We start from the raw sequence: 23,223 nt of genomic DNA, 5'->3' as shown, positions 1-23,223 counted from the left end.
AAATAATTCGAAAAATATGGTTATTTTGAAGTTTTTGCAAAACCCGGTTCCGATCTCTGCTAGGGACTCCATGAACACTATAGGAGATAGGAGGCAGTTAACAAGCTGAGTTTCAGAAACTCAGAAATAAGAAAGAAAACAAAGATTACCGACATACTTGCTCGCATTGACCATCTAAAGTGGGGATGGACAGGCCACATGCTATGCTGCCCAATAGAAAAATGGAGCAAACAGGTTACTCTATGGTACCTTAGAGGCTGTACTAGAAAGCAAGCACATCCATTTACAAGATGTCATACTGGATGAGGGTTGCTGCAGACAGAGCCCAATGGAGACAGTTGGAGGAGGCCTATGCCTTACGGCACACCGAACTAAGAGATATATTATTAAAAAAAAAACATTTGTATATTGTAACTTATGTTGTTCGGAATAAATGGCTATATTATTATTAACAAGCTGAACACATTGCTAGGTTTCATGGGTTTCATGGAGGAGCTGGAATGGTTTAGAGTAGCACTACCTCGTTTTTCCCGCAAAGTAGGCACAATGGCTCAATTTGCGGAAAATGCCCAGCAAAATGCAAATAATGAATTAACTATAGAGGGGCAGATAACGAAATTTCAGCTGCCGATTTAGCAGTAGGCCCTCTGTTTAAAAATTTGTTACTTATGTGCCCATCTACTCATACTATCGAACGAAATCGAAGTTCGTTCAAAAAGGAAGCGGAAACAAATATCTAACTAATACCTTTAAACGAGCAATTCTTGTTTATTTATTTATTTATATATATATATATAAATAATATAATAATATATATATATATATTTTGGGGATCTCGGAAACGGCTCTAACGATTTAGATGAAATTTGCTATACGGGGGTTTTCGGGGGCGAAAATCGATCTAGCTAGGTCTTATCTCTGGGAAAACGCGCATTTTCGAGTTTTTATATGTTTTCCGAGCGAAGCTCGGTCACCCAGATATTAATATGAATATGGGATAACTTTACACAACGTACAGAGGGCCTACCGCGATCCACTTTCGAAGTGTTGCCTCTCTGTCGCACTTGTAAATGCGTACGTAAGTGTGACAAGGAAACAACATGTCGAACGTGGTTCGCGGTAAACCCACAGGGGTATGGTGTATAAAAGGAGGCCCTCTCGCAGAAAGCTCAATAAGGCTTTCTTTAGTAGTCATGTAAGTAAACAGTGGACAGGTAAGTACTTACCACACTCGTTCTCTATCGACTATATCCACAAGCGTTATTACGTTAATAATCGGAAAATATAATGGTAGTTACTTTTGTTATAGGCTTATTATTCTCTATAGAGACACATCATAAAACGTTGAAACTTATTCCAAATCACGTTGCTTTTGTTCCTTTCGCTCAGCTTACCCCTGACTCTGGTTTAATTAACTTTGTGAAGGTGATTATTTTATTTATTTTCGGGATAATCCGGCACAACATCTGCATTGAACATGAAATTGACAGTTGGGTTGCCATTGACAGTGACGTTAGATTTGACACATTGATGGATCAAATTTCAATATACAGCTAAAGTGTGCACAGCCGGATCGTAAAGCTATAACAGACGGGCGTACCGGACCTCAACCTTGATCCCGTCCAGTGAGGAGTGTGTGAGTGGGTGGAGTGACGCCAGTTCGATCGTGTGGAGGGTGGTCCGCCTTACGTCCGTTAGCCCTCATTCCCACGTGCGCTTTCACAACGCGCATTAAAAAAGCGTTTGAATGACACAAATGGATATATGTGTATCACACGACAGCGGTAGCGCTTTTTATCAAGCGTTTTTGGATTTTCGACTTTAAGCCTTAAACGTCAAATCGAATTTAGAGTGCGGACAGATTCAAGCGCTTTTTTAACGCGCGTTGAAAAAGCTCTCGTGCGAATGGGGGCTTAGGGACGCCAAATAAAATAAAAGTAAGCGAAGGTAGAATAATAAAAGTAACTTTAATTTATATCTTTAAAAGTATAATAAAAGTATACAATTTTAAAGTATTTTTTACTAAAATGTGGTATTTTCATTTAAAAACTACCAATATTGAAATTCACCAATATTGAAAACTAAGAATAGTATTGAAACCTGATTGAAACTCACGAAAAATACTTCACTTGGAAGTAAATCATCCTAGCGTCATCTGTGTTAAGCTTTGCACATTTTACCTCAATAATGTTTGTCAGGGTAAACCTGACATATAAGCTGGTCAACCAAATCTTGTCAGTATAAAAAAGCGCGATATTCACATTTTCTATGGGACGATATCCCTTCGCGCCTTGTTCGCGCCTACATTTTTTGCCGCCTTATTCTACTGTCAAGATCTGTTGACCAAGTTATACCTATTTATTACGTAATTATAACATTGTATGCGGGTGTCGGGAGCCTCCGGTCTTGCTTCGCTCTAGCATTCAAACACAGATTACATTAAAATCTAAAAGATATGCTACTCCCAAAAAAAAATCACATATGTATGTACGTTATTATCAGCACGCACAATGATAAGTGATCAAAGACAGATACAATTTTTTGTCAAAGTACCTATTTCAAATAAAGTTGGACAGGGGAAAAACGGCTACTTAAGTATTATCTTGTTACTAACAAACTATGGACCCTTATTCGTCTGAAATAAATGCATGTTTTATTTTATTTTATTAAACATCAATAATAGACATTAGGTCCAAGACGTACCTAGTCCAACCTGATGTGAGGTACCTAATTAACACTGGCGAGCGTGAGCTACACGCTACGAGCGTGACTGATAAAGCGCATTGGTACCTATAACCTACGTAGCGAAAAGCGCCTACGATCAGAGAACCTGCCTAGCGGGTCGCTGGTAGTGATTGTGTTTAGTACCTATGTACACCTAAACATATAGGCATGTCTTAAGTTAGCATCACCAAATGTGCAACAGCTGATGGTATGTAGTCTGATTAAATAATGTGTTGAATATATTTTTAATTAGGTACCTACTTAGGTATCTACTGCGTCAACGCCGTTTAAACTTCTCTGCGATCGATGCTTCATAATGGCGAATCTGATCTTGTTGGTATTCTCTAATCTGTGTATAACTTTTATCAACTTTTTATTACCAAAGTTTGCGGCGGAGAAAGGCGTTTGCTGGAAAAACTAAAAAGAGATGCGTTGATGAACTTTTTTAATCAGCGAGTCACGAAACCCAAACTAGCCGGGGGAAGTGAGGGAAATTTGCGGTAAATTTCGAAAAAAGAACTACGGGTACCTTTGTGTCGGCTCACTTGGGGGGCAACTGAAAATCTGTTGTCTGAAGCTATAGGTACTTACAAATATGGATACACGGCGTGGCCCTCGATCCGATCATCACCGGGCAATTAGCGCAAGACGGAGTCAAGTTTCACAATTAAAACTTGCCTTACCTCGCTAATACCTCGAAAGTGGCGATGGTGGTAATGAGGAACCGAGACCAACTTATAATACCGACCGGGCTGTGCAGCGCCATCTAGTAAGTACGTCTGTCAAATCCACTACACAATGTACCTACCTACAGTTTTATCTGTTTACTGTATTAGTATTGTAGATTGGAATTACAATTAATTAGAGTACCTAACATGACTAATGACTATGCCCGTTATGTTACGTAGGTAGTTCTTTTACGTATCTCAATTTTCGTCTGTTATCAAAAGTTCTAGATGTTTTTTCTACAAACCTTAGGTACTTCGGTGACTCGAAACTGTACCGGCTTTAATGAGGCTAGACTTTTAGTAAAAGAACTACACGGAATTCAGAGATTGCACTTTTTATGCAATTACGCCTCAAAAAAGGCATCCGAATTGTGAGCGCGGCAATTTCCTGAAGACGGGAGCGGGCGCCTCAACAATAAATATTAACAGAGATAATGTCTATAATAAAGACTGGCTATCTTCACTGGAGATAATCCGGTACGGATAAGATGCGGTTATTGACGTGACAGTGACAGGATAAAGCACTACGACTTAATTTTACAAATTATATTTCTGCCAAACTGCAAAACAGTTTGTTGGCAGAGGGACTATAGTACTATAATAATTTGTAAACCTATACTTCGGTGACTCGAAACTGTACCGGCTTTAATGAGGCTAGACTTTTAGTAAAAGAACTACACGGAATTCAGAGATTGCACTTTTTATGCAATTACGCCTCAAAAAAGGCATCCGAATTGTGAGCGCGGCAATTTCCTGAAGACAGGAGCGGGCGCCTCAACAATAAATATTAACAGAGATAATGTCTATAATAAAGACTGGCTATCTTCACTGGAGATAATCCGGTACGGATAAGATGCGGTTATTGACGTGACAGTGACAGGATAAAGCACTACGACTTAATTTTACAAATTATATTTCTGCCAAACTGCAAAACAGTTTGTTGGCAGAGGGACTATAGTACTATAATAATTTGTAAAATTGGCTTCCTGAATAAATAATGTATTTATTTATTTTTATTAATAGTTAATTGTTGTGGAAGAGCCTCAATTGCAGGTCTAAAGAGCCACGCCACGTGTAGCTCGCGAGCCACGGTTTGCCGGCCCCTGCCCTAGGTAATGAAAAAATAAAATGGTGTCACCAATAGGGAATATTACGCGAAACTCTGCGTAGGGGGCGCCACTCCCAAAATCACTCACAATCTAAGGGCCTACCGCAAACGAGAGAGTCGAAATTTTGTTATCTAACCTCTCTGTTACTCTTGCATATTCGAGCGATAAAGAGGCAGATAACTGAGTTTCGATTTCGCGTTTCCCGGTAGGCCCTTTGTAAACAAACCGCCTTGATGTGCCAATGTCATATTTTATTGTCTGTGAAAATTTGTCAAAAATCAATTTAAGGTATACAGTATGTATAAGTTACTCTATGGTTTACTCATATTATTATACCATGGGTTTACTAAAGGCGCTAGCGCTGCACTTTGGCGGCAAAATAATGCAGTAGTAAAGTTTATTAAGCTCAAAAGGTTACATCTTATTGGCAAGGTGCGAAGTCGGTGGAGGGGAAAGTGGCGCTGATCGTCACAAACACAGGTAATCTTATGGAATGGCCGCCATTAGTACTAGCGGCAGCCGCTTGAACTAATTTTACTCCATAAGATTTAAAGTAGAAAGTCTGCCAAAATGAGGGCAGCACCAGTCGTGCACCTAGCGAATAGGTACATAATTTCTTAAGTTATGTTACATAGGATTCTCTGTTCAAGATCTTTTGCTGATACTTACATTAGTTATAAAACCTGTGCTATAAGTACCAGCTACGCAGCTACCTTCCACTTGTCTCTATGTGCTTATTTATACATGTATTACATACAGGCGAGTAATATTACGTTAGAAGTTATCTATAAAAATAGCAAAAAATAATTATTAAAAAATCATCAAAAGAAGTAATACTCCCTATGGTCACCAGTCCTTATTATTTATTGGTTTCTGATATTATCTGCCTCGTGTGCCTCGCTCAGCACGGCTAGCACATGATTACCCGCGGGATAGCTCGCGCCGCGAGAGACGGCAGTCGCCCGTCACAAATTTCTATCTCTATCTGTCAATTCCTCGATTTTGGCAGCATGAGTTCGCACATCGAGAAAAGAGTTCCACGAGAGAGAGCCATCCCGCGCGCGACTTAGCCAATGTGGCCATTTATACATGGAACAAACTTTTCATTCGTGGCAACACTGAATCGGTAAAATAATAATCGGATAAGTAATGAATAGTCAGCCTTAGAAACGGAGCGTCCCTAGTCACGATAACTTTGTCTCTTTCTCGCAGTATGAAGAATAAGAAATAGCAAATATTATTTTTAAGTCGAAAATGTCAGTGTCAATACTGTCAATCAAAATTTGATTCGCTTTGTCGTTACAAGTTGGAATATATTATTATAATTATCTAAACATTACCTACCTAATCATTAAAATACAACTCCTTACGAATAATTGGCGTTTTGTTAAAAGTTTTGGCTAACAAAATACCATCTTTACGAAGAAGTCAAGTTGTAAGTACTTACGTACACAATTCAATCTTCATAAAGCTCTTTTCCGTTGTCTTTTGCAAAAAAATTACATTCCTTTTAAATCTTATTTACAGACTAAATATCTTATGCTAATCCCCGACATATCTCCCTTATGGCTGGCTAGCCGCTGCATTGCTGGCTTCGAAGATAGATTGAATGACAATCATGCACAAGCCTATCATCAAACACGGAGGTATTCTCTACACCTAAGCATGCTGCTGCTAACCGCAGCCCTCCTGCCATCACGGAGGACATAGAAGGGCTCAAGTTGGGAACCTACTCCGTGCAAGGACAGTCGAGTGTTGATAACACTTCTCAAATAATGTGACTTTTAAATAAATACTACCAAAAACTTTAAATGATTTTATTTACTTTGACCTTTTTGAGATAGGTACTCAGATTTAAGTACGATTCGTCGGAGTCGGAGCGCATTTCACATTTGTATGCCCAAAGCCGGTCGGCTGCTTGCGGATCGGATGGCTCCGAACGGATTCTATCGCTTCTGCCACACATTATGTAAATAGGTACACTGAAAAAGCATTCCGGCGCGGCCCAACTCCAGCCGGTCGGTGGGAATCGTAACTTAAGGATTAGGCTAGTACCAACTCGTACACTACAAAGTAAGTATTACGGCTGTAGTCTTCTGTGAGGTGGAGTTTGAGTTGAGCTGCCAGATTCATTATTTGCATTCTTTGTGGAATGTTGTTTCACAAAATTTCGTCTAAATCGGTTCGGCGGATTAAGCGTCAAGAGGTAACATATAGTCAGCAGCAATAGTTGCTAAGCGGGCGAGGTGTTCAAAATTACCTTGACGCGCTCTTATTCTCTTAACAATAAAGTCGCGTCAAGATCATTTTGAACACCTCGCCCGCTTAGCAACTATTGCTGCTGACTATACATAGGTACAGATTTACTTTTGCATTTACTTATTATAAGTGAGGTTGATCGCAATATTCAGGTCGGGATTGTGTTGTTTATATCCCACAATGAATGGAAACACCTAAGGAGCGACATAATATAGGTTGTCAACAATAATTGCATGTAAAAATACGCGTGTAAATATAACGGGTTAGCACTGATTGATAGCACGTAATTGTTTCCCGGATTAGCAATGTAATATTTTTGTATCAATTATTTATGTTTCTATTAATTATCCCCCAGTCAATTCGCCACCAAAGGTTTGCTTTGTTGATGTGGTCGTGATCGTACAATCTTAGGCTTAGATTTTTTTCTGTCGGATTTTCGTTTAACTTAAGAGAACAAACAAGTCATTGTGAAAAAATATAACAATTTTGATATTAATGGCATGATCATGAAACTCAAGATTCAAATTATACTTAAACAAAAAAGTGTTGTAGTATGAAATAAATATAAAATATGGAAAATTATCTTTCTTTTAGAACAAAAGTCAACAAAACTTCGACCAAATGCGCTTGTCGCCAAACTCAGTACCGGGAGCAAACCCTAGTCGCGACCCTCTAGCCTCGAAGACAATTTCTCTCATTTTGACGTTCAAACGCGGGACATTTTGTCTCCCATAGTACACTCGTGCTACGATTTTCGAGAGTATCCCGCGTGGAACTGTCAAACCACAAAATTATGTCGCTTTGACATTTGTCCGCGAGACAGCGGGTTGTCGCGCGGCTCTTATGCTACCGATTCGCGAGAGAGCTCTATGTCGCGGCATTTTCTCGCCTGTCGACTGTCGCGCCCATCATGTGCTAGCCGTGCTGCTCCTCATTATCTTCGTCTTTTTAAGTCCTTGCGCTTAAAAGTAAACAAAAGAAGGGCTTTCTTTTGAAAGTATTTGTTGAACGTAATGGCGGCGCCGGTCGAGAGGTATGCCGGAGCGGCTCGGCGCGGCGCGCCGCAGCGGAGCGCAGATTACGGCATATGGCCAAAGAATAGATAAGGATGTCCCATAAATAAGTTAACAAAAATTGTTAGAAATATTTTTCTTGCAGACACCTTTTTTTTTCAAAATGTCCGTAAAATTTAAAACTATGTACCTACAATCATAAAGTAAAACAAAACGTAGGTAATATTATATTAAAATATTCTACATTAGCTATGATATTCGAAAACAAAAGATTGGTAAAATGATCAACAATCATAGAAATCATATTAAAACAAGCAACAACGGTTGCACTCCGGGAGTGCCGATAGAAGTGAAAACTCACCTCACTATGTTACCGACGCCCGGTAACACGATATATACGTTTAGCGGAGGTATTCTATTTATTTATTATATATTATTATCATTCTCATATCATTTGATATTTACCAGTCGCTTTTCGGTGAAGGAAAACATCGTGAGGAAACCGGACTAATCCCAATACGGGCCTAGTTTACCCTCTGGGTTGGAAGGTCAGATGGCAGTCGCTTTCGTAAAAACTAGTGCCCACGCCAATTACTGGGATTAGTTGCCAAGCGGACCCCAGGCTCATATGAGCCGTGGCAAAATGCCGGGACAACGCGAGGAAGATGATGATATTATTATCATTCTCAAATAAGATCACACTTATTCATTGACATGTTTATTTACATACTGCCATGACAACGTCAAATTATTTGAACATAGGTAAAGAGTCTTGAAAAGGAGTCCGCAACATAAATGTAAAACTGATGTAAAAAGTAATGAAATAAATGCATTTGTATTTGTATGTTGTATTTGTAAATGTCAATAACATTGAGTTTTTCTTTATTGATTTAAATGCCATTTAAATTGTGAGTGGCCACCTTACGGGGCTTACGGTCACGTGATCGCCTTACGCCCCTTACGGTCACGTGATCACCTTACGCTGTCTCGAGTTTATAATTTTTTCCCCACCTCAAAAAGTGCCCAGCACCGCTAAAGAAGTTTTCACTTCAAAAATGTCAAAGTATATTGGGGCCAATTCGGTATGCACAAAATTGTAGTGTATGAAAGTCAGTAGAATAACGTAAAAGATTTGCTTTTCCAAATAGCCCATTTTGATATCTTTCACCCATCCGTTAGAAAATCGCTGTGAAAACGCTCGCGAGTTACTAATGATAACTTGGCATCGCGGGTGCAAATAAGGGCGGTGAAATTACAATCGCCTCCCGATCACGGGCGAGAGGATCATTACTAGGTACCAGTCTATAATAGTCTGTGCGGAAAGAGAAGAGTCGTGAAATGTATGGGACCCAATACATTCTACGACTCTTCTCTTTCCGCACAAACTCTAATATATAAGTACAATTGTACATACGCCATCATAAGTATCGGATCACAAAGAAACAAAAAGAAATGTGTTATTTATAAAGACAGCGTTGACTTTGACAAGTTTGACAGAAACTTTGGACCGCGAACTGTAAATATTAATATTATACCTTGATTATACCTATTTGTAAAAGTATTCCAGGGTGGCAGATAAGTACTAATAAATAAATAAAATAAGCCTTTATTGCTGCTCTAAAGTGATGATAATGTTAGGTATTTCTTTTCCGACGATTGGGTTTTGTAACAACAGCTTGTCTTTCGACAAAGGCCTCCTCTAAAGATTGCCATTTCTCCCTATCTCTTGCAAGTCTAATCCATCATGGGCCAGCCACTTTTTTGATGTCATCTTCCCAGCGTTTCCATTGGCCATTGTAAGTACTACATGATTATGAAGAGACACCCTGAAATCGAACCCAGACTCCGCTACACTGGGCATGAATCAACTCGTACCTAATAACCAATGGGAACGTTCTACACTGATTGACGCAAACATCCCCGGGCCCGCATCGCGACGTTCTTCTCTTTGTGGGTACCAACATGCCCTAACTTCCTCATTAGCCCTTCCATACGAAGCGATTTACAAGAGAATATGCGTATAAGGTAGATAATTCAGGCAATTGGTAAAGTTGTAAGGTGTTTTTCAAGTAGAAACTAACTTTGTTTTGGTACTTTTGTTGTTATTGTCCTCACTACGTTCGGGATTCTAAAGTAGAATCCTGAGCGTAATGAGGGATTCAAGTGTTAACGCCCAAGACGAAATAATTTTGATACCGTGTGACACTGACACATACTGCTTTTCACATCAACTATGAGGAAAATAAAAAAATCTTAGTGTTGATACAATCTCATGCTTAAACAGATTATTTAAGCTAAAAAAATAATGTGCAAAAAAATGTAAAAATAGTGGCTAGAACAGAAAAGTGTTACTTTGATCCCTCCTAGCAGGGAGGAAAAGTGCCACTTTGATCCCTCCTAGCAGAGAAGAAAAAGCTCTTTTCCGAATAGGTGGTGTGAAAAATATTTTGTATTCTAAGGAAGTGCAAGCCACTGCATCCACACGGAAAGCGATGATAACCCGCGGCCGCAAGCCAGGAAATATATGAAACAAACAAAGGCATATCTTTGATTTCCGGCCCGCTATCTGCCCAGCGGGCCAAGCCGAGTGGCAATATATAATAACTATTAAATTAAACATTAACACCTCCTACGCTACTTACGAGTATTCGTATATGCCAACCAGACGGTCTAGCACGAGACTCCATACTTCAGTATACTTGAAGTCGCGCAAGATGTATGAGTCGCGCGCGAGAACGCAACTCATGCTAGACTAGATTTTTTTTTTTGCTTATATTCTAATTAGGAACAATTTGATTGATTACGAGCATCGCTATTCCGGCGGACAATGAAGATTTTACTGCAAACTAAATTCGGTCATCCTGATAGGTATATTTTTACATTTCTATTGGCGTTTGTTGATGGTCACTTTGGCTACGGCTTCTGTCATTTATTTAATTCAGCTTAAGGGCGTAGCCAGCCTGTGAACTAGGGGGTGGCGAGTTGGTAGGCCTGGGGGGGGGGGCAGAGGCCACATAGGGGCATGCATTGTATGTAAAATTTGAGCTCCAGCCCCTGCCTGTACCTGCCTACGCCCATGTTCAGCTTTGTGCACTAATGAAGAGGATTTTTATTTAAACATCTAGCATTTAGTGGATTACTGAGTTACGCGGGACTAAACAAACTAACTAACGAACCGGGCGCGGGCTCACAATTGGATGTGCAAACTGTAAAAAACTCTTCGCGTTTTATAAAGCTAAATACTAGCGGCCCGCCCCGGCTTCGCACGGGTTAACAAATTATACATAAATTTTCTCTTGAATCACTCTATCTATTGAAAAAAATCGCATCAAAATCAGTTGCGTAGTTTTAAAGATCTAAGCATACATAGGGACAGAGACAGTGGGAAGCGACTTTGTGTTAGACTATGTAGTGACTAGCGACTAGCTACCCGCCCCGGCTTCGCACGGGTTACTCAAAACCTTTACAAATTATACACCTAAACCTTCCTCAAGAATCACGCTATTAATAGGTGAAAACCGCATGAAAAGCCGTTCAGTAGTTTTTAGGGTTCCGTACCCAAAGGGTAAAACCGGGACCCTATTACTAAGACTCCGCTGTCCGTCCGTCCGTCCGTCCGTCCGTCCGTCTGTCACCAGGCTGTATCTCACGAACCGTGATAGCTAGACAGTTGAAATTTTCACAGATGATGTATTTCTGTTGCCGCTATAATAACAAATACTAAAAACAGAATAAAATAAAGATTTAAGTGGGGCTCCCATACAACAAACGTGATTTTTGACCGAAGTTAAGCAACGTCGGGCGGGGTCAGTACTTGGATGGGTGACCGTTTTTTTGTTTGTTTTTTTTTGCTTGTTTTGCTCTATTTTTTGTTGATGGTGCGGAACCCTCCGTGCGCGAGTCCGACTCGCACTTGGCCGGTTTTTGAGTTTATAGCGAACAAACAACAGACGTGGCGAAGGACTTTGTTTTATAAGGTGTAGTGATGGGTTACATGTTATTCGCGTCTCTTTCTAATAACCTAGAGAGCCTATCGCGAAAAGCGAACATCTAAATTTCATTATCTGTCCCTCTATCTCTTTTATTCCATATTCGTGCGATAGAGCTGATAACGAAATTTCGATTTCGTTTTTATCGGTAGTCTACTGACAACTAGAATAAGGAACGGTTGTAAAAACGATTATACTAAATCATTCAAAATTTGCTACCAGTTAGTTTAAAGCATAAATTCCTTTTAGCAGTTAACAACCATGGCAATGAAGAACATAGCTCAATATTAGTAGAACATAAACATAAACATAAAACAAGGACAGTAACCGCGCGAAAATTTGAAGTTCCTCGGGTTAGTAACTATTTTGGTGACAGAACTCTAATGAAAAGACTTCCGTATTTCCTGAATAGTCTACCTGAGAATATACAGCATGAGCCAAATAAGAAAAAAATTAAAAGTACCTAAATTAAAACTGTACCTACTGCAAACACTTAAGTGATAATTGCACAATGCACACGTGCAAGTGTCACTTAAGTGTTTAGATAAAATATAATAACTATAATATACGTACTTAAAAATATAATATGTCATTGTGTAAGTAGAGACTCTTACCTGCAGGCAAACTGTAAATACAGTATGTTAATAATAAATAATAATAAGGCCCGTGAAATCGAAGGAGATACAAATAATAATAATAATAAAGGTGCGAAATTGATAATTTGTAGGTATGGGAGCCGATCCTTTGCCTACGTTTTTCTAAGCTGGCTTGCCAGAGTACAATACAATACAATAAAATACAACTACTTAACTTATAACGGTTTATACTTGGATAATTTAAACTCCAGGGTTACCACATGCAGGTGCTTGTAAAAACCAAATTCATAGACCGCATTTACGACAAGAAAATTAATGTTGGACATTCAAGTAAAAATTAAGTGACGAAAAATCTTCACGTAAATCATCACCCGCGACAAAAAGAGAATAAGTAACTTTCATGTAAAAGCCAGAAGGCGAAAGAAGTGTCAAATAAAAAAGGGTGATAAAACCATCTGATGGGACGCGCGAACTTTTAAAACATTAATTTGATAAGCAGGATCATAAATATTCATCTGGAGACGTCGACGAGTCGCCACCGGGTGTAGGGAGATGTCGCGGACCGTTGTTACACTAGACTACTATGGGAAGCGTGCGTCAATTCTAGGGGGCAGCACTGAGGCCCTACTGCGAAAACCGAAAATCGAAAAGAGGCAGATAACAAATTTTGTTTTTAGGTCTAGGCCCTAGGACGCTGATGCTTAAAATCGGTGTGACAATATCAAGTTTATGTTTCTGAAACTAAATGGTGGCAAACTCTTCGATGCGCGTGGGACGTGAACTGTAAACAGCACTTGATTTGAGCTGAATTGTGGCAGCCCAAAGGCCCAAATAGTATAACAACCAAGGTAAACATAGATTTTTGAACATTTGAATGACAACGCACAAAACTTGGCAGCGACCAGTACCATGAGTAACTAACAGTGTCAAAACTGACATATACGCTAACGTCTACGTAATTTACTTTCTATACATCTCGCTCGCACTAATATGCGAGCATGAGCGAGATGCATAGAAAGTAAGTTACGTTCTCGATAGCGTTTAATTAATTGCCAAACTAGTGGTAGCCACACTGGCGTTTAACGCATTGTGCCAATAAAAAACAACATGCAAAGCACGAACATTAGTGCAATTTTATTAATTCTTTTTTTTATAGTGTTAAGGGGCCCACTGATTCACAGTCCGCCGGACGGTATCGGCCTGTCAGTTAGAACAAAAAGATGACAGTTCCGAACAACTGATAGTCCAATATCGTCCGGCGGACTGGCAATCAGTAGGCCCCTTTATGTTTCTGGAAACGCGGCGCTATCGGTATAACGTTGTTTCCGGGTGTGTAATTGTTCTAGTCGGGATAATCTACTTCAATTACGGTCTGCGGTAATAATGAATTCAAACGTCGAGAAACAGCTCATCGTCGCAATTCAAAGAGAAAGTTGCGGGAAGTTTTTTGAGTCGAGGGTGCAGGTAGGGGGTTGGTGGTGGGAGGAGGGGGGGGGTAAGTTTTAATTGCGGCGCGGTAATTGCAACTGTTATCAGGTTACTCGAGATCTACGTATTAAAGGATGGAGATACTTTAACTGATGAGCTGGAGAGCGGGGTTTAAATTTAATTTCTGATTTTTCACGTGCATTTTTGCTCGGCGGCGAATAATACTGGAGGCGTATTGTGATTGAAATAACGGGTTCTGAATTTGATCTGGGTTTGTTATGGATATGATCTGTCTGTGTCAAAATCAAAAGTGACGTTTCTGGTTGAAGAAACTTTTGACTTCACTACATACATAATATAAAACAAAGTCGCTTCCCGCTGTCTGTCCCTATGTATGCTTAGATCTTTAAAACTACGAAACGGATTTTGATGCGGTATTTTTTAATAGATAGAGTGATTCAAGAGGAAGGTTTATGTATAATTTGTTAACCCGTGCGAAGCCGGGGCGGGTCGCTAGTAAACCATATATTCACACCAGATTAATAGGACATCTAAATTGGTTTAGCGATTAACTTACAGAGTTACTTTTGCATTTTTAATATTAAGTAGGTTCCTATAAAACGTTATTATAAAACAAACGGTTCGTCTAAACTGATTCGCAATAGTTTGCAAGAACGACCAGGGCCGTCTTAACCTATGCTGGGGCCCTTGGGCATATACGAATTTGGGGCCCCTATTGAAAGTAAAGAAATTAAACTTAAATGTTTCTACTATGATCCAGGGCTTTAAATACCGTTAAAAAGTTGGTATCGTTACCACAAGGTGACAGATTTAACGTTAAGTTGTAACTAACGTTAGACCAGGTACCGTTAGTTATACTACTCTTTACCGGTAACAAAATGGTAACGTTAGCAGCTGTCAATTTGAGCTAACGTTAAGTCAAAGGTATCGATACACCATTGTTAACGTTAGTAGGTAACGTTAACAGCTGCTTATTTACCGTTTGATTAACTGATAGGTGCCATCATCGTTGACAATCGAGCGAATGTTCATTCACTCTCAAGCAGAGATGGGCAATTTTAATAACAAAACTTCCGTGAGACAAAGACATTTTAAATGGAGATGGGCATTTCGTAATTGATTCCTGGTTCCACGATTACTCGAAATTACTTTGTAATCTGATTACCGATTCCCAGATTACTTTGTAATCTAACAATACCGAATTACTAATAGTGGAGTCAATATAAAGTTAAAGTTACATTAATTGCACAGTAAAATGTTTCTACACGGGTGAATTATATAACATATTGAATACCCGTCTGCGAATTAACAACTTGATATCTGTTCCCGTTTTTTAGAAATAACATTTTTTTTTATTTTATATTTTATACTACCTAAACAGTAATTTCTAACTAGAATTTTTTTGAAGAATGGGCTATGAAGCTTACACGACTACACGGTCAGAATTTCTCCCGACAATAATATTAATTATAGATTTAATGAAAAAAACAATAATTTTGTAAGTTTTCCATGACCGAGAATATCCCACACTGAGAGAAAAGTTTACTATTGTGGTTAATTTAATAGTATTTGTTTCGATCATGTTTAATTTATCTGCCCGAGGAACTGCTATATTCGCAGAATAGCAGCATGATTTTGGAAACAAACAGCAAATAATGTTCTACACAATTAATGGACACTTCTAGTTTTTTGGCAGTACATAACTGTACAAGTTATTGAAGACTACATACTTATTTTTCTCGCAATAATTAAATCAATTTCCAGCATAAAAAGTCAATGAAGTATGCTGTATTTCCAGGCTTCCACAGAGGCCAAGTCAAACTTTGTTTAAGATGTCAAAAAGATATCATTTTGTTATCATTCGCCCAACCGTCTCGCTCGCACCAATACATATTTCATCTAGTACGAGTGAAATGCACGCGCGAATGATATAAAATGACATCTTTTATAACAAAGTTCGAATTAGCATCAAGGTATATTAGGAAAATATTCCTTATGACTTATGGCATTGCGTTAAGGTTTAATAATTCAATGCATAAAGTGTCTGTGTTTATGTGAAAAATGATAGGTGTCAATTTTTATATCTATTCACAAAACGTTTAGAATACAGGATGCACAGTCAGATATAAATAGACCCTTAAAGTCTTACAACTATCTATGATACTGGATCTCAAGCTTATTTGGTTAGTAAGTACCGTCCACCAAGTTATACGTCGAATAGCCACCCGGACAAATTCCAAAGCTAATTTCGAATTTTAAAATTTGACAATTCACGAGAAGAGTAACGTAACGTCAAAGGATATGTTTGTCCCTTTTCAACGATCCTGTCATCCGATGCTTGAGTAGAGAAACTAAAAGAAGCAAATGTCAGCAATTCGTAACGCTTAGTTTTTGTTAGCGATAGCGCATCGCGACATGAGAACTAGTATGAGCCTGGCCCTCGATTACGTATAATTGCAAGGAAACTTGGGATCAAGTTATCTTAGTCAATTTAGAGCAGTTGGAAATCAACTCATTGTGAAATTTTTGAACGTTTTCAAATAATTTGTTGGATTAAGTAGTAAAAGTGTTACAGTATGTTATATATTTGTGATCTACTCACAAGGCCCTTTCATTTGGTACCCCACATGGTATGTTTAAAAGAAAAATGGTAAAAACTTTGCATCACAGTAACTACCCTCACCACTTTCGCGCTTGTCATCTCATATATTTGTGTTCAGGATGTTATACTGAATGCACTGATACCAAATATACTCATATCCGAGACGACATGAGCGTAAATTTTTCTAGAAGACTTTTCGAGAAAAGGCCAGGCTACAATATCTTTACAGGTTGATTGATACTGAGTGTATTAACACCATGTTCACACATATCCAAGACGATATGAACGAAAAGTAACCTAAAGCCACCCTACCAACATTTTCGTAACAATGAGAGATTACACTGATTTAAACTTTCACGATTTTTACACATTATTAAATTATACAACGATACGCGATTAAGTCCCGTTGTATAATTTAATAATGAGAGATTATTTCTTGGAAATAATGTTGTAATATAAACTCCGTGTAGAGCACCTACCTGCGAAGAGATCGTGCTGTCAAAGTTGTTAATGATTTAATATAATATTGTTAGTTAACTAAAGTTTTATTAATGCATCATTTCATCTTATACACCGCGGGATTTAATAACCCGAAAGATTTAAACCACGTATTTTTGACGACAGTACAAGTAAATAATGTTATATCAACATGGGTCCAATTATATATTTTAATTAAACTACTATTTCAGTACAAATTAAATCATATTAATTTACCGCTTCTTTGTGAACAAACCTTTATTCAGAGAGTGAGCGAGTTTAATTAATCTCAAGTAGAGAAACAGAGAGCGAGCATGACATTTCACGAATCACTCCGATATCATACGATGCACGGCGAATGCAGTGACATGTGTTCCATGACAAGAAGTGTCAAGTTATGTCTAGGATCATGTTTACGTTGAAATTATTTCAATTGATTGGCACCTCAAAATACCACAAATTGTATCAAAACTTTATTAATTACTACAACAGTAGGTACAGTGCAGTTATTATTGTTGAAACTTTGCGATAAAATCTTTTCCTTTGAGTGAGATAACCAAAGCCATTAACCATGATTATATCCGAAAGAAATCATGTCTCTTATTGTTTTAACTCATACTACAGCTGGAAAGGGATGATTACTTTGTTAAAATCAATGAATGACCTTTTGTTAAAATATCGATCATGCTTATCAGTACGTATTTTAAATTCTCGATGTGTTGATTTATACTGAGTAAAGTAAAATAAACAACTATGTTAAACAATTACGCTTTTTTATTAATTTAATGAATTAGGTTTTCACACCTGAGGATGCCGAAGACCGGGCAAAGTGGAGAAGGCTGAGCAGGAAAGCGGACCCTGGCGCTAGACCGGGAAAACGCTAGGTTGAAGAAGAAGAATGAATTAGGTTTTCGAAGTGTGTACCACCGTTTTCAGCACAAAGATTTAATTTTAAACGGATTTCATTATTTAGGTTTACAAAAGTGTTCTTTATTTCTTCGGAAGCCGTTCGAATTTTTATTAATAATTCTTCTCCAGACTTCACTGGTGTTGAGTATTCCTTCCTTATCTTTCAGAGTTCCCCATAGAAAAAAAACCAATGGCGTTAAGTCGGGTGACCGGGCGGGCCAGGTTAGGACGTTGCTTCCACGGCCAATCCACCTCTCAGGGTATTGTTCGTCTAGCCAATTTACGAACTGGGAACGAGGCTGAAGTGGGTCCGTCGTGCCGGAAGCACATAGTTCTTCGGGTTTCCAAATCCGTACACAAAGTGAATATCCGCTAAATGAGCCGGAGGATAATGCGGCATGGCGAATTTTATTTATTACAGTCAATCAAATTTAAAGATTTTATCTTGCGCATATCTTGACATCAATTTCGTCATTTTCGTCAAACTATCACCCAGTTATCGTGAAGGTAAATAGTTTGCACTCTCGTGATTGAGAACAGAACAAAATTTCGTTAGAAGTTCGAATTTGGCTAATAACCATGCAGTTAGTGCGTCTGCGTGTAAAATTAGTTGGTGGCTACGTCACGTATAAGGGTGTGTTAGAATTGAGATTTTTTAACTTGTGATTTGTTTTAAATAATTAATATCTCTTAAATTAAGGGTTTTTGGACTATGTGTTATATAACTTTATATACTCTAATTAGGATCTAAAATCGTTGGTTTAAATCTTATATTTAATATTATTACCGCGGTGTATATAACCCTATTACCCTTTGAATGACCTTTTTCACGTTTTCTACAGCAATGCAGTCGACTGCAGCAATTTTGAAGCGCCACATTGCTACCGACTGCATTACTGTGGTAAATGTCAAAATCGAAGTTCCTGTCTGGATTTTGGCGTCCATTAAAAATAAATAATCAAAGGAGGTCATCGATCAAATGGCCCGGAGGACAAGCCATCGTTAACTGGTAGAGAATGCCTTATGGCATTAAGTCCGCCTCTTGTACTATAAGGTTTTTCTTTTGTGCAATAAAGATTAACCACTTTATTCATAAACTTTACGGGCCTGATTTAGTTCAATTATGTTTATCCCTTACTTACAAATACATAAGTTAAAGTGACAGATAAGGACAAACGATTATTACTATTATTAGCTAATTGAAGTTTGTAGCGCGTTTATGAATAAGGGGTTAAAGAAATAAAATAAATACAGATGATGACAGTAATTATATACGCATTTTATTACGGAAAAAGATTTAATATTGGGTGTAAATGAAACGGGAATTGGAAATGTAAAATAAAATGATATTAAAATCTCGAGTGTCGGATTCATGTTTTGATATATTTTTTGTATTTTAATAATAGTTTGGATTTATTAAAAGAATGTGACATATTTTGTGGAGATTTCTTTTTAAATATAGTATTTGCAACATAGGTTATCACATCTCAAAAAATCTCTGGTGTGAGAATTCATGTAGAGCTCTCATACATTATGAACTGTGCTGACCAGACTATTTTACAAGCAAGCAGTAACATCAATAAATAGGTGTCTCATTTAATATAATCCGACTAAATTACATTTCAGCAACACCTCCATATTTCACAAAAAAAATCAAGACATTATCCAACCTATATAATCTTGACGTATATTATATCAAAGACGCCTGTACCTAATATAAACCGACCAAGTAACGAATTAGCTATACCATCATATTTAACAAACTAATTTATGACGTTTTGCAACCTTCTTATTTTGGCAAATATATTCCGACACAGCCGGGTGGTATTTTATCTGTCCAATCTCGGTCCATTGTGTATTTGCGTCTCACATTTTGCTTAATGAGAGAGTGAGACGCAATGCATATTGGACAAAGATCTTAAACAAGTAGAATACCACCTCTTTCATTTGATAAACATAAAGAATAATGACAAAAGACTATGAACTCTAACTACTAGAATTAAATTTGAGTTTTACTAACGTACATAATTATCTTTAATGTATTTTGACTGATTCTATTTCAATTTGACAAAAGCCCTGCCGTATTTATGGTCAATAAGGTCTACTGGCCTTAAAATTGTGTATGAAATTACAAGCAAATATCAGCTTAAAGAATGATAGTGTTAACGTTAGTTTGGTAACGTTAGTTTATAATGTGAATTAGGTAACGTTAACAAGCCCTGCAATAAAAAGTAAAATTACCGGTAAAATTAACGTTAACTAGCTAACGTTATAATAATGTTAAGTTATCAAGTATCGTTACCATTTACTACCGGTAATAAGGTATTTTTATGATTTTAACGTTAAGTAACGTTACTTTATAATGTGAATTGGTAACGTTAACAAGCCCTGCTATGATCTTCTATTAATTATGGGTCATCAAATATACTGTTACTGTCTGTCGTTCGGGGCCCCCTGAGGATGGGGGCCCTGGGCACGGGCCCCGTGTGCCCTTATGGTAAACAAGGTATTGAAGAACGTCTCTGAAAGTCTCACTCAGACATATTAGCCTGTCCATAAAATTTTCGCCTGAATTTCGAGCTCGAGGGAGTAGAGAATTATAAAATTAAAAATGCTATAATAGCCTACTTTTATTCCAACTCCAGCACGGCTAGCACATGATTACCCGCGGGATAGCTCGCGCCGCGAGAGACGGCAGTCGCCCGTCACAAATTTCTATCTCTATCTGTCAATTCCTCGATTTTGGCAGCATGAGTTCGCACATCGAGAAAAAAGAGTTCCACGAGAGAGAGCCATCCCGCGCGCGACTTAGCCAATGTGGCCATTTATACATGGAACAAACTTTTCATTCGTGGCAACACTGAATCGGTAAAATAATAATCGGATAAGTAATGAATAGTCAGCCTTAGAAACGGAGCGTCCCTAGTCACGATAACTTTGTCTCTTTCTCGCAGTATGAAGAATAAGAAATAGCAAATATTATTTTTAAGTCGAAAATGTCAGTGTCAATACTGTCAATCAAAATTTGATTCGCTTTGTCGTTACAAGTTGGAATATATTATTATAATTATCTAAAGATTACCTACCTAATCATTAAAATACAACTCCTTACGAATAATTGGCGTTTTGTTAAAAGTTTTGGCTAACAAAATACCATCTTTACGAAGAAGTCAAGTTGTAAGTACTTACGTACACAATTCAATCTTCATAAAGCTCTTTTCCGTTGTCTTTTGCAAAAAAATTACATTCCTTTTAAATCTTATTTACAGACTAAATATCTTATGCTAATCCCCGACATATCTCCCTTATGGCTGGCTAGCCGCTGCATTGCTGGCTTCGAAGATAGATTGAATGACAATCATGCACAAGCCTATCATCAAACACGGAGGTATTCTCTACACCTAAGCATGCTGCTGCTAACCGCAGCCCTCCTGCCATCACGGAGGACATAGAAGGGCTCAAGTTGGGAACCTACTCCGTGCAAGGACAGTCGAGTGTTGATAACACTTCTCAAATAATGTGACTTTTAAATAAATACTACCAAAAACTTTAAATGATTTTATTTACTTTGACCTTTTTGAGATAGGTACTCAGATTTAAGTACGATTCGTCGGAGTCGGAGCGCATTTCATATTTGTATGCCCAAAGCCGGTCGGCTGCTTGCGGATCGGATGGCTCCGGACGGATTCTATCGCTTCTGCCACACATTATGTAAATAGGTACACTGAAAAATCATTCCGGCGCGGCCCAACTCCAGCCGGTCGGTGGGAATCGTAACTTAAGGATTAGGCTAGTACCAACTCGTACACTACAAAGTAAGTATTACGGCTGTGGTCTTCTGTGAGGTGGAGTTTGAGTTGAGCTGCCAGATTCATTATTTGCATTCTTTGTGGAATGTTGTTTCACAAAATTTCGTCACTAAACCGGTTCGGCGGATTAAGCGTCAAGAGGTAACATATAGTCAGCAGCAATAGTTGCTAAGCGGGCGAGGTGTTCAAAATTACCTTGACGCGCTCTTATTCTCTTAACAATAAAGTCGCGTCAAGATCATTTTGAACACCTCGCCCGCTTAGCAACTATTGCTGCTGACTGTACATAGGTACAGATTTACTTTTGCATTTACTTATTATAAGTGAGGTTGATCGCAATATTCAGGTCGGGATTGTGTTGTTTATATCCCACAATGAATGGAAACACCTAAGGAGCGACATAATATGTGCACCCTCCTTCCACCTCACACAGCTCCTGACGGGGCACGGCTGCTTCGGCTGGTACCTGTGTGAGAGGGTGGGACGAGAGCCGACGACAGCGTGCCACCATTGTGATGGAAGAGCCGTGGACACGGCACAACACACACGCGAGATATGCCCTGCGTGGGCGGAGCCTCGCGCTGCCCTGTCCGCGGCTGTAGGAGGAGACCTCTCACTGCCGGCGCTAATACGCCGAATGATTAGCAGTGAAGAGGCATGGGCGGCAGTGGCTTCCTTTAGCGTCACCGTTCTGACACAAAAGGAAGCCGCAGAACGATCGCGCGAGGACGACGCGAACTCGCTCCCTCAGCGCCGAAGGAGGCCAGGTAGGCGGAGAAGAGCCTTCGCAGCAAGGCTAATGCCGCCTTAACGGGAACCTGCGGGTGATGGGTCGGGAGTTCCATCACTCGCCTGAAGAGGTTTCGAGCTGGAAGACCCTCAAGTGTTCCGAGGTGTCTTCAGCGGAGTAAGCTGCTAGAGCAGCCCCATATGACACCGATATGATTCCGAACACACAAATCTACAAACAAAGCCGGTGGTGTTGTCATGTACGTAAATAATTCTTGGATGCCACAAGTCTCTGAGCCTACTTTTCGTGATGCCGATTGCCTACATGTGGCAGTCAAAAATCGATTTGATGTTCTGGGCATATATCGGTCACCATCGTTCAATGACACCACAAATTTTTCCAACTCGCTTATGACTGTAGTACAGTCAATAAAACGCTCCCCCTGCGTGATAGTTGCAGGAGACATAAATATAAACACACTGTCAGATAATATCTCACAACTTGGCACATGCGCGAACTACCTATGTATGTTAGCGGAACTAGACTTAAAGCAAACGGTGACCAAGCCTACCCGTGGCGATTCTTGTCTGGACCACGTTCATGTCACTGCAAGATTGCAGGCGGCAACGGTCGTTTGTAAATCAGACATCACAGACCACGATCTGATTGTGACAGGTATAAGCACAAAAACGTCAAAACAAATCCAAAACAAACGATTTGTGAAGAAGATTGATACTGAAGGAGTTGAGAATGAACTTCGAAACTTCGACTGGACCAGAGTTACTTCCGCACTCACAATGCAAGAAGCCGTTAATGCCTTCAATCGACT

The 23,223-nt window shown here is 38.9% G+C and overlaps 1 protein-coding gene across 1 annotated transcript; it reads left to right on the top strand.

The window, feature by feature from the left end:
* Positions 1 to 7,833: 7,833 nt before the first annotated feature.
* LOC134658494 (uncharacterized) lies at positions 7,834 to 22,475 on the top strand. The gene is made up of 2 exons (XM_063514181.1): positions 7,834 to 7,853; positions 22,058 to 22,475. Exons 1-2 carry the CDS (start codon positions 7,834 to 7,836, stop codon positions 22,473 to 22,475), a joined length of 438 nt encoding a protein of 145 aa, XP_063370251.1.
* The last annotated feature ends 748 nt before the right edge of the window (positions 22,476 to 23,223 follow it).

This window comes from Cydia amplana, chromosome 22 (assembly GCF_948474715.1).
Source record: "Cydia amplana chromosome 22, ilCydAmpl1.1, whole genome shotgun sequence".
Lineage (NCBI taxonomy): Eukaryota > Metazoa > Arthropoda > Insecta > Lepidoptera > Tortricidae > Cydia > Cydia amplana.
Note: the sequence above shows the minus strand (reverse complement) of the source record. Positions and strands in the feature narration are given on the sequence as shown.

Coding starts and splice junctions, on each gene's coding strand:
- LOC134658494 (XM_063514181.1), top strand. CDS start 7,834: ATGGCGGCGCCGGTCGAGAG. Junction 7,854..22,057: donor ATGGCGGCGCCGGTCGAGAG/GTATGCCGGAGC, acceptor GAAACACCTAAG/GAGCGACATAATATGTGCAC.